General features: G+C 33.1%; 1 protein-coding gene across 1 annotated transcript in view; it reads right to left on the reverse strand.

Moving 5' to 3' along the window:
• CNTN6 (contactin 6) overlaps positions 1-12,391 on the reverse strand; it is a 536,373-nt gene that overhangs the window by 159,824 nt on the left and 364,158 nt on the right. Inside the window, exon 8 of the mRNA XM_074284067.1 lies at positions 7,390-7,574. Coding sequence (XP_074140168.1) covers positions 7,390-7,574 — 185 coding nt within the window. The remainder of the gene's footprint in view (positions 1-7,389; positions 7,575-12,391) is intronic.

Genomic DNA, 12,391 nt, shown 5'->3' on the forward strand with positions numbered 1-12,391 from the left:
TAGCAATAACGCAGAGGCTATTAGTGATGACTCTCCCCACAGTCAGTGCAGACTCGATGTGGTGTAACAAACAGGAATGGTACATGCAAGTAGTGATATAACAAACAATATAAATCAACATGGTATTGTAAGAGATTTCCAGAAGTTCTAGAAGGAGGGTATGTAAACATCAGTCACACATACACGCCTTCTTCAGCAACCAAGATATAGTCCAAAACCAATCTATTGTCCATTGCCTCACATGTTAGGGAATCCGATGATCCCCATAAGTTTTGAAGTCCAGCAATAGTCTTATGATGCCTCAGAGAATCCAGTGATTCCTAAGGATTTTCAAGTCCCACAATAGTGTTATGATGTCTCAGAGAATCTATTTAACCTGGTACTCTTTACCCTGGGTCCCTAGCCTGGGTGGCCAAGCCAAGATGGGTAGCCAAAAAAGGTAAAGATTTTGGTAGTGAACATGTGGGTCTTCTGACCAGGTGTTCACTCGGGAACCAACAAGTCAGGGCATCAAGTCAGGGCATTATGTGAGTAGGTATAATAAAGGCTTTTAAGATTACACGTGGCTGTTCTTGAGTGGGCTACTGGCTATTAAACTATAGATTCAAGAGACCTTTGAAGGCCTCAGGGGAGGTGAGCCGGGTAGAGTTGACACTGGAAAGGACAGTGGTCAAAGGTACTCTGTTGGGCCTAGGGCAGACTAGTAATTGTAACTGCCAGGAGTGCATGTTACAGGTAAAGAAGAGTGCACACCACAAAACAGTGACAAAACCTCTCTACAGATCACAACCCCATGGAAACAGGAAAAAATATCCCAACTCTGAAAATTATCTCTGAAATAGGAGTTTGAAAAATACTAAAGCTTGAAACATTTCTCTCTCCCTTTCAGGACAGGAACAGAACATAGCTTTATCAGGACAGAGCCATAAAGTTCATTATCAAGAAAAAATAGTAGGGAAAAATGAGTGAAAAACAAAAAGGACCTGACTTTAAATAAATTATTCTGGTGATAGGAAAGATCAAGACATAAACGGAGAAGAAGAGAATGAAGGAAAAACAGGAAAGTCTCAAAAGAATATAAAATATGAATTGGACAAAAGTCTAACAAAAATTAGAAAAAGATCTAAATATTACTTTTGAAAACTAGATAATAGGCACGGTGATTAGAGCACCAGTTCTGAAGTCAGGTTGACCTGAGTTCAAAGCTGGCCTCAGACATTTAATACTTCTTGGCTATGTGGCCCTGGGCAAGTCACTTAACCCACCATTGCCTCAGCAAAAATAAATAAATAATGGGAGAGGAAAAAAAATTAGGTTAACAAGTGGGAGCAAAGAAAGAAAATAATGAAAATATAATTAAAAGATTGATTAAAGTGGCCCAAAAATATTGAAAAAATATCTTTAAAAAATGAAATTAGTCAAATGGAACAAGAGATAAAAAATGTACTAGTGAAAATAACTCCTTAAATATGGAACTATTCAAATTGAAAAACAAAAAGTTAGAGAGTTTACTGAAAAAATAGTTTCTTAAAAATTAGAATAGGGCAAGTAGAAGGTAGTAAATCAAGAAAACTTCAGCAAACAATGAAACAAAATGAAAAATTGAAAGAAAAAATAGAAGACAATGTGAATTATTTCAATATATAAATAACAGACTTGGAAAATAGATGGAGAAGAGATAATTAAAAAAAAAAAAACAAAAACAAAAACAAAAACATATTGTACTACCTAAAGACCATGAATAAAAAAAGCACCTATATGTTATTTTTCAAGAAACTATAAAGGAAAACTAATCCAAAAGAAATAAAAATCAAAAACCTCATCCTTCATTACTTGATAGAGATCCAAAAATATAAACCCTCAGAAATATTAAAGCTGACAAAACAAAACATGGGGCTAGAAGAGGCATGTAAATATCATGGAACCACAATCAAGGTCATACATGATTTTAAAAAGTCTAAATTTTAAAGGAGTAGAATACTTGAATGCAAAAGAGCTGGTATTACAATGAAGAATATTCTACCCAGAAAAATTGAGTATAATCATCCAAGGGGGAAAAAAAATCACTCTAATGAAATATTGAACTTTTAAGCACTCCAGATGAAAAGATCAGATGAATAGAATATTTGATTATCAAATAAAAGAAACAATAGAAACATAAAAAAGTAAACTTGGTAGAGACTTCATAAGGCCTCCATAAGATTCAACTTTTTTCTATTTTATATGAAAATGTGATACATATGATTTCTTAGAGCATTAATTGTTAATGGAAAATTGTGTAGTAAGTTCCATTTCCACTGAAATGAAATGAAGTATGGAACAATTCCATGCTGTTTGTGCCAATTTTGGCTTAACAATTAACATTAAAAAAATATAATTTATTCAGCAGCCAAAACCATATAATTCATACATGAAACTGCCAATTACAATAAATGGGGAAATTTTGAATATTATGAATAAGTTCACCTACCTTGGCAACACACTTTCAAATAATATATACATATTGATGATAAGATTGACACGTTTCCATAAATGAAGGTGTTCAAGAGAAGAGGTATTAGACTGCCTACTAAAGTGAGTAAAAGTCTACAAAGCCATTGTGCTGACCTCATTGTTGTATGGCTGCGAAATCTGGGAATTTTACCAACATTATGCCAAACAACTGAATTACTTCCATTTTAATTGTCCTGAGAAAATTTTGAAGGCTACCTACAAAAAAAAGGTGCTGAACACTAAGGTCCTTTCTTGGGCTGAACTGCCAAGCACTTAACATCTACTGCAAAGAATTCAACTGTAATGGGCTGGTCGCATTGTTTAAATGCAAACAGTACAATGGCCCAAAAGACTATTCTATAGAGAACTCACAAAGGGTGAGAACTCACATGGAGATCAAAAATAAGGGCACTCTCAAGGTCACTATGAAGAGCTTTAGAATCAGTTAAGGGACATGAAAAATACTGGAAAAGGCTGGTCCAACATGATATGCCTTTATCAAAAAGATATTCTGGTCTGTGAATAAAATTCCATTGTGATACCTAGAAAGAAATGTGAGATATACAAATTTAGAGACATTTCCACTCCAAATATTCCTATGACTAATTATGTCCGGCCAATACTTTATATTTTGAGTCCAGCATAGTTATGTCATTTTGTTCACGATCAATAGTGAAGTACAAACATGATCCTCAATAATATCATCATTTTTAGGTCAGTTAGGGGAAAAAAGAAGGCACAGAGATGAGTCAGTTAAGTTGGGATGATGTAAAATAAATCGATAGAAAAGAAAGAGGGAGTTCTCATGAAAAGAGAAAAAGAGGAGGTGGAGTCAAGATAGCTAAATAAAGGTAATGACTTTCTTGGAATTTATCCAAAACCCATCCAAACAACATTAAGTAATGCCCTACAACAAATTCTGTGGTGGCGGAAAGCATAGGATTTTTCTGTGGAGTTAAAAAATCCAGGATTTGTAGAGGGGCAAAAAAGTCAGCTTAAAGTAATTTAGAAAGTCAAAGGAAATGTATGATACACCTAATAAGGGTAAAGTGCAATTCAGTACTGGCATTGTCTAAGCAAATCAGAAGTAGGCCCCTGGAGTTACTGAATCAGTGGTGACAATGACTCAGTTTCAGGACCTCCCAGCCCAGAGACGGTGAGACATTCAGGAGGTGACTAGTAAGGTTCCTTTGCTGAAACTGGAAGCAGGATTCTATTTCATTGACTGTATTTGCATTTGAGTAATAGTTTGGCATCCTAATCCCAGGGCAAGGACCAGCAATAGCATATCAGAGGTTGTGGCCAAAAGAGCATTGGGACTTTAGTCACAATTCCAGAGTGGAAAAGAGTGCTTGCAGTTGTTCACAAATCAGAAAACAGTGCATTATAAGAGTAAATACATTTCTTCCATCAATCAATCTTAGAAGACTTGAAAACTAAGAGTCCCCATAAATCTCTGCAAACAGTGACCCAAAAAACTAAAGTTTGAAACAGAACCCCTTTCATCTCATTCTGGGACCAGAACCCTACTTTAGCATAATATAAAGTTAACATCATTTTTTAAATACTGGAAAAAGTGAGCAAACAGCAGGAAAAAAAAAAAAAAAAGATGCTGACATTATAAAGTTACTATGGTGATAAGGAAGATCAAAATCCAAGTTAAGAAGACAGAAAAGTAAAAATTGATACTGCCAAAACCTCAAAGAAAAAATATATATAATTTTTTCTCAGGTCATAGGATTGCTGAAAGAGTATTTTAAAAATCAAGAAAGAAAGATAGAGTAATATTTAGCAAGAGAAAAGGGAATGATGCAAGGAAATCAGGTAAAAAGAGTCAATATTTAATCAGAAAAGGCATAAAATACTGATGAAAATAGTATTTTAAAAATTGAATAGACAAAAGCAGCATAAAATACTATGAAACATGTCTTGAAAATTGGAAATGGCCAATTATAAAATGATATACAATTCACTGAAGAGAAATCCTTAAAAAACAGAATTGACAAAATGAAAAAGTAGGTATAAAAGCTCAATGACAAAAATAATTAGAATTGGCTAAATGAAAACTAATGATACTATGAGACAAAAAGAAACAATAAAACCAAAAGAAAAAAATAGGAGAAACTGTGAAATATCTCATTGGACAAACAATTGTTCTGCAAAATAGATGCAGAAGAAATAATTTTAAAATTATTAAATTACCTTAAAACCATGATAAAACAGAATCTGTATATCATCTTTCCAGAAGTTACCAAAGAAAATGGCTGACATTTTAGAAATAGAGGATAAAACAGAATTTTAAAAAATCTACCAATTACATACTGAAAGATATTTCAAAATGAAAACCCCCAGAAATTTTATACAAATTCCAAAGCTCCCTGGTGAAAGAGAAAACACTGTGAACAGCCAAAATAAAATAATTTAAATATTATGGAACTAAAGTCAGAATAACACAAAATTTAGCAGTTCCTATTTAAAGGATTACAGGACTTAGATTATGATTTTCTGAAGGGAAAATAACTAGCTTTACAACCAAAAATCGCTTACATAGAAAAACTGAGTACAGTATATCAGGAGAAAATAAATATTAAAGAAATAAAGGACCTTCAAGCATTTTTTATGAAAAGAACAGAGCTGAATAGAAAATATGACTTTCAAATAAAAGACTTGAAAAACATTTTAATAAAGGCAAACAGGAAAAATAAATCATAAGGGAATTGATAAAATTAAACTGTTTATTTGGAAAACTGTTATGTGTAACTCCTAAGAAATCTATCTCAATCTTAGGGCAGTCAAAAGGAAGATACATGGCTTGAGGACAAATCTGTGAATTGATATTATAATGGAATGATGATCTAAAAAATAAGAGGTAAAAAAGAAAAATGCTCTGGGAGAAAGGGAAAAGGAGAGATAGAATAAAGCAAATTAGTTGACAAAAAAAGTCATGAAAGAGTTTTTGCAGTGTATGGGACAAAGGAGAAAGTGGGAGAAAGTACTCATTGAGTTGGGTACGGAAATAATATTCACCATATAGGAAAATATGAGGGGGAGAGAAAAAGAAGATACTGATAAGTGGGAGGGTAGACTAGAGGAGGTAAAAGTCCAAAACAAAACACTTTTGAGAATCTCCAGGGTGAAAGAAGAGAGGCAGAGTAGGATAAACAGGGTAACAATGGTAAGGATGATACTATATAGCAATTATAACTGTGGGGAGACAATTTTATAACAAGTTTATCTAAGAAAGACCTCATTTTGCAAATGTTCAGAACAGTGTTGAATTCATAGAAAAAAGAGCTGTCCCCCAATTGATTCATGATCAAAAGATATGAAAAGGCAGTTTTCAAATGAAGTAATTAAAGACATCTATAGTCATATAAAATGTCCTATATCATTATTTATTATGAAAACATTTTTTAACGCAACTTTGAGTTACTACCCCACACCTCAGTCACATGGACTAATATGATAGAAAAGGAAAATGACGAATATTAGAAGTGATGCAGAATAGTCATATACTTATTCAATCATTGTGCAGAATAATTTAGAACTATGGTCAAAATGCTATAAAAAGCATTCATTCCCTTTAATGAATCAGTACCATTACTATATCTAGCATAAATTGAAGCATTAAAATAGTAATACACAGGATTATAGTATAATAGGTATAAGGTTGAAAGGATTCATAATGCCTTTAGTTCCAATCTCCTTTTTGTAGAGATGAGTTAACAGGCTCAGAGGAGAAAAATGATAGCTCAAGAATAAAAACAATGCTATAACAGATTAGGCTAATTTTTTCTTTTTGGTGAAATGTGTTTTATTTTCCCTTGTCAACTCCATATGTCCAAATGTTGATTGATTGATGTTTAATAGATCATCATTAATCTAAAGTGGGACTACATACACTCTGCTGCTATTGCCCCTTTTCCATACCATACTTTTATGATTGATTTAAATGAATGTATAGACATAAGTTTTATCAAAATATCAAATTTGGCAAAAATTAGGCGGAATAATTAATCAACCATTCAATTTGTCAGTCAGAATTTATTAGGTATCTCCACTATACCCAACACTAATTATACCCAATTAACCCAACTGTAACTCAACACTCAGAATACACATGCAAAAATAAAACAATCCTTATTTTGAAGAAACAAATTTTAAAGGAAGTTTACATCCTCACATATATAATAAAATAATATTAAGAAATATTTTCAAAATATGGAATTATAGGCTGAAGTTAAGAAAATGAAAAATAATATTTGTAAATACAATACATATATTAGATTTTTTAAATCTATCTCTACAATTCCAAGATATGAGAAAAAGTTGTAAAGAGAATTGCTCATATGCCAACAGCTGTTTTTTTAAAAAATCATCATGTAGAGAAAGAAGTAGTTTTCTGGTTAAAATATAATCAGATAATTATCTAACTCTACTATTTTATTTTATACATATATATTGTCTTTAAATAGAACCCAATATTGTCTATCCCTCAACTAAACATTATTTTTCATTCATTTTTTTCTTCATTTGTAAATTCCCCTTGGAATTAAATAATTAAGATTGCCATAGGCTGCTGCTGAATGTTTTATGCGAAATATATTGGATTCTGCTCTACCTTGAATTATAAACCTTTATAGCTTTAGCATGACACAGCTGATATTTTCAATGGCAATTATAATAAACAATAGCTCGCATAGGCCATGGTAAAATTAAAGTCATATTTTAAACATGGCCATTCCAATCTGCTAATCATAACAGTAAGTATCCTAACCTGGAAATACATCTTCCTTATTTCTCCCATGATGCTTCTCACAACATGCTAATGACTTCCACAATTTACTATAATGAATATTATACAGTGTTTCTTGAGCTTTTAGAAATATGACTTACCATAGAAAAACAGTTGACCTCTTGCAATATTCCTTCCTCGGAGATTTTCTGCAATACACTCATAAGATCCTTCATCCTCCAGTTGAAAGTTTGGGATTCCAATCATTCCCTTGGATTTGCTATATTCGATTTTCCTTGCCAAAGGACTTCCATCCAACCTCCTCCAACTAATATTGGGCACTGGACTAAAGGAGAATAATTCATTAAAAAAGGAGATATTGTGATCATTGAAGTGAAGATATAACAGCCCAGTAATCTTTATATTAGCAATCTTTGAGACTTGCATTAGTCCCAAAGGGCTGGAACATTTCTGGAACAGTCGTTCAAATAAGTCAGGAATGGTCTGTCTCCATATTCTTTTTTTTTTTTTAAATTTTTTATTATATATATTTTTATAATATTATCCCTTGTATTCCTTTTTCCAAATTATCCCCCCCTCCCTCTACTCCCTCCCGCCGATGACAGGCTATCCCATACATTTTACTTGTGTTACAATATAACCTAGATACAATACATGTGTGTAAATACCATTTTCTTGTTGTACAATAAGCATTAGATTCCGAACGTACATGTAACCTGGGTAGATAGACAGTAGTGCTAACAATTTACATTCATTTCCCAGTGTTTCTTCTCTGGGTGTAGCTACCTCTGTCCATCATTGATCAAATGGAAGTGAGTTGGATCTTCTTTATGTTGAAGATTTCCCCTTCCATCAGAATACATCCTCATACAGCATTGTTGTTGAAGTGTATAGTGATCTTCTGGTTCTGCTCATTTCACTCAGCAACAGTTGATGTAAGTCTCTCCAAGCCTCTCTGTATTCCTCCTGCTGGTCATTTCTTACAGAGCAATAATATTCCATACCCTTCATATACCATAATTTACCCAACCATTCTCCAACTGATGGACATCCATTCATCTTCCAGTTTCTAGCTAAAACAAAAAGAGCTGCCACAAACATTTTGGCACATATATGTCTCTTTCCGCTCTTTAGTATTTCTTTGGGATATAATCCCAATAACAGCAATGCTGGGTCAAAGGGTATACACAGTTTGATAACTTTTTGGGCATAGTTCCAAATTGCTCTCCAGAATGGCTGGATTCTTTCACAACTCCACTAACAATGTAGCAGTGTCCCAGTTTTCCCAAATCCCCTCCAACATTCATCATTATTTGTTCCTGTCATCTTAGCCAATCTGACAGGTGTATAGTGGTATCTCAGAGTTGTCTTAATTTGCATTTCTATAATCAGTAGTGATTTGGAACACTCTTTCATGTGAGTGGATATAGTTTCAATTTCTTCCTCTGAGAATTGTCTGTTCATATCCTTTGACCATTTATCAATTGGAGAATGGTTCGGTTTCTTATAAATTAGGGTCAGTTCTCTATATATTTTGGAAATGAGACCTTTGTCAGAACCTTTGCTTTTAAAAATATTTTCCCAATTTGTTACTTCCCTTCTAATCTTGTTTGCATTAGTATTATTTGTACAGAAACTTTTTAGTTTGATGTAATCGAAATCTTCTATTTTGTGATCAATAATGATCTCTAGTTCTCCTCTGGTCATAAATTCCTTCCTCCTCCACAGGTCTGAGAGATATACTATCCTCTGTTCCTCTAATCTATTTATTATCTCCCTCTTTAAGCCTAAATCATGGACCCATTTTGATCTTCTCTTGGTATATGGTGTTAAGTGTGGATTCATATCTAATTTCTGCCATACTAATTTCCAGTTTTCCCAACAGTTTTTTCTGAATAATGAATTTTTATCCCTAATGTTGGTATCTTTGGGTTTGTCAAAGATTAGATTGCTATAGATGTACCCTTTTTTGTCCTTTGTATCTAATCTGTTCCACTGATCTACCGGTCTATTTCTTAGCCAATACCAAATGGTTTTGGTGACTGCTGCCATATAATACAGCTTTAGATCAGGTACACTTAGACAACCTTCCTCTGAGTTTTTTTTTTTTTTTTTCATTAGTTCCCTTGCAATTCTCTACCTTTTATTCTTCCATATGAATTTTGTTGTTATTTTTTCTAGGTCATTGAAATAGTTTCTTGGGAGTCTGATTGGTATAGCACTAAATAAATAGATTAGCTTGGGGAGTATTGTCATCTTTATTATATTTGCTCGGCCTATCCAAGAGGACTGAATGTCTTTCCAATTATTTAAATCTGATTTTATTTTTGTGGCAAGTGTTTTGTAATTTTTCTCATATAATTCCTGACTTTTCTTTGGTAGATGGATTCCCAAATACTTTATACTCTCAACATTTGTTTGGAATGGAATTTCTCTTTGTATTTCTTGCTGTTGCATTTTGTTAGTGATATATAAAAATGCTGAGGATTTATGTGAATTTATTTTGTATCCTGCCACTTTGCTGAAATTTTGAATTATTTCTAGTAGGTTTTTAGCAGTGTCTTTGAGGTTCTCTAAGTATACCATCATGTCATCTGCAAAAAGTGATAGTTTGATTTCCTCATTTCCTACTCTAATTCCTTGAATCTCTTTCTCGGTTCTTATTGCTGAGGCTAGCAGTTCTAGTACTATATTGAATAGTAATGGTGATAGTGGGCAACCTTGTTTCACTCCTGATCTTACTTGGAAAGGTTTTACTTTATTTCTATTGCATATTATGCTTACTGACGGTCTTAAATATATGCTCCTGATTATTCTAAGGAATAGTCCATTTATTCCTATACTCTCAAGAATTTTTAGTAGGAATGGATGTTGGATTTTGTCAAATGCTTTCTCTGTATCTATTGAGATTATCATATGGTTCTTATTAATTTGATTATTAATATGGTCAATTATATTAATAGTTTTCCTAATATTAAACCAGCCCTGCATTCCCGGAATAAATCCTACTTGATCATAGTGTATTATCCTGGAGATGATTTTCTGAAGTCTTTTTGCTAATATCTTATTTAAGATTTTAGCATCAATATTCATTAAGGAGATTGGTCTATAATTTTCTTTCTCAGTTTTCAATCGACCTGGTTTAGGTATCAGTACCATGTCTGTGTCATAAAAGGAGTTTGGTAGGACTCCTTCATCCCCTATTTTTTCAAATAACTTATATAACATTGGGGCTAATTGTTCTTTAAATGTTTGGTAGAATTCACATGTGAATCCATCTGGCCCTGGGGATTTTTTCCTGGGGAGTTCATTAATAGCTTGTTCTATTTCTTTTTCTGAAATGGGACTATTTAAGCAATTTATCTCCTCCTCTGTTAATCTCGGGAGCCTATATTTTTGGAGGAAGTCATCCATTTCACTTAAGTTATCAAATTTATTGGCATAAAGTTGGGCAAAGTAACTCCTTATTATTTCTCTAATTTCCTCTTCATTGGTGGAAAGATCCCCCTTTTCATTTGTAAGACTAACAATTTGATTTTCCTCTTTCTTTTTTCTGATCAGATTTACCAAAGGTTTATCTATTTTATTGACTTTTTCATAAAACCAACTCTTGGTTTTATTTATTAATTCAATAGTTTTTTTTTTACTTTCAATATTATTGATTTCTCCTTTTAATTTTTGTATTTCAAGTTTAGTATTTGGTTGGGGGTTTTTAATTTGGTCTTTTTCTAGCCTTTTAAGTTGCAAGCCCATTTCGTTAATCTTCTCTTTCTCAATTTTCTTCAAATAAGCCTCTAAAGATATAAAATTTCCCCTTATTACTGCTTTAGCTGCATCCCACAGATTTTGGTATGATGTCTCATCATTGTCCTTATCTTGGGTGAAATTGTTAATTGTTTCTATAATTTGCTCTTTCACCCAGTCATTCTTTAAGATGAGATTATTCAGTTTCCAATTACTTTTTGGTCTATTTATCCCTAACTTTTTACTGAATGTAGCTTTTATTGCATTGTGGTCTGAGAAGAAAGCATTTATTATTTCTGCCTTCCTACATTTAATTTTGAGATCTTTATGTCCTAATATATGGTCAATTTTTGTATAGGATCCATGAACTGCTGAGAAGAAAGTATATTCCTTTCTATTGCCATTCAGTTTTCTCCAAAGGTCTATCATACCTAGTTTTTCTAATATTCTATTTACTTTTTTAATTTCTTTCTTGTTTGTTTTGTGGTTTGATTTGTCTAAATCTGAGAGTGCAAGGTTGAGATCTCCCGCTATTATAGTTTTACTGTCTATTTCTTCTTGCAACTCTCTTAACTTTTCCTTTAGAAACTTAGATGCTATATCACTTGGTGCATATATGTTTAGTATTGATATGGCTTCATTATTTATGCTACCTTTCAGCAGGATATAGTTTCCTTCCTTATCTCTTTTAATTAGATCAACTTCTGCTTTTGCTTGATCTGAGATAAGGATAGCTACCCCTGCTTTTTTGGCTTTACCTGAAGCATAATAGATTCTGCTCCAACCTTTTACCTTTACTCTGTATGTATCTCCCTGCTTTAAGTGTGTTTCCTGCAGACAACATATTGTAGGATTCTGATTTTTGATCCAATCTGCTATCCATCTCCGTTTGATGGGAGTGTTCATCCCATTCACATTTACAGTTAAAATTACTAATTCTGTATTTCCTGCCATCATATTATCCCCAGATTATGCTTTTTCCCTTGACCCCCCTGATCCCCCTCCCTGATATTTAATTTATAGACCCCCCTGGTGACGCGCAACCCTCCCTTTTTTTTTTAGTATCCCTCCCCTCTCCCTCCAAGTCCCTTCACTTATTCTCCTTTTCCTTTTCCCTTTTCCTCTCCCTCCTTTTAATGAGGTGAGAGAAAATTCTCTGAAAAACAAATATGTTAATTGTTTACTCTTTGAGCCTCTCCTGATGAGAGTAAGATTCACACAATGATTCTCCCCCTCACTAAATTCCCTCAGATATGGTGTATTTTCTATGCCTCTTCCTGGGATGTAGTTTCCCTCTTTTTATCTTTCCTTCCCCTTTTTTTTTTCTGAAACGGCCTCCTTCCCTTTACTACACCCCCTTTTTTTCTTTTATATCAGTAAAATCAAATTATCCTTGAG

Source organism: Sminthopsis crassicaudata, chromosome 1, assembly GCF_048593235.1.
Source record: "Sminthopsis crassicaudata isolate SCR6 chromosome 1, ASM4859323v1, whole genome shotgun sequence".
Lineage (NCBI taxonomy): Eukaryota > Metazoa > Chordata > Mammalia > Dasyuromorphia > Dasyuridae > Sminthopsis > Sminthopsis crassicaudata.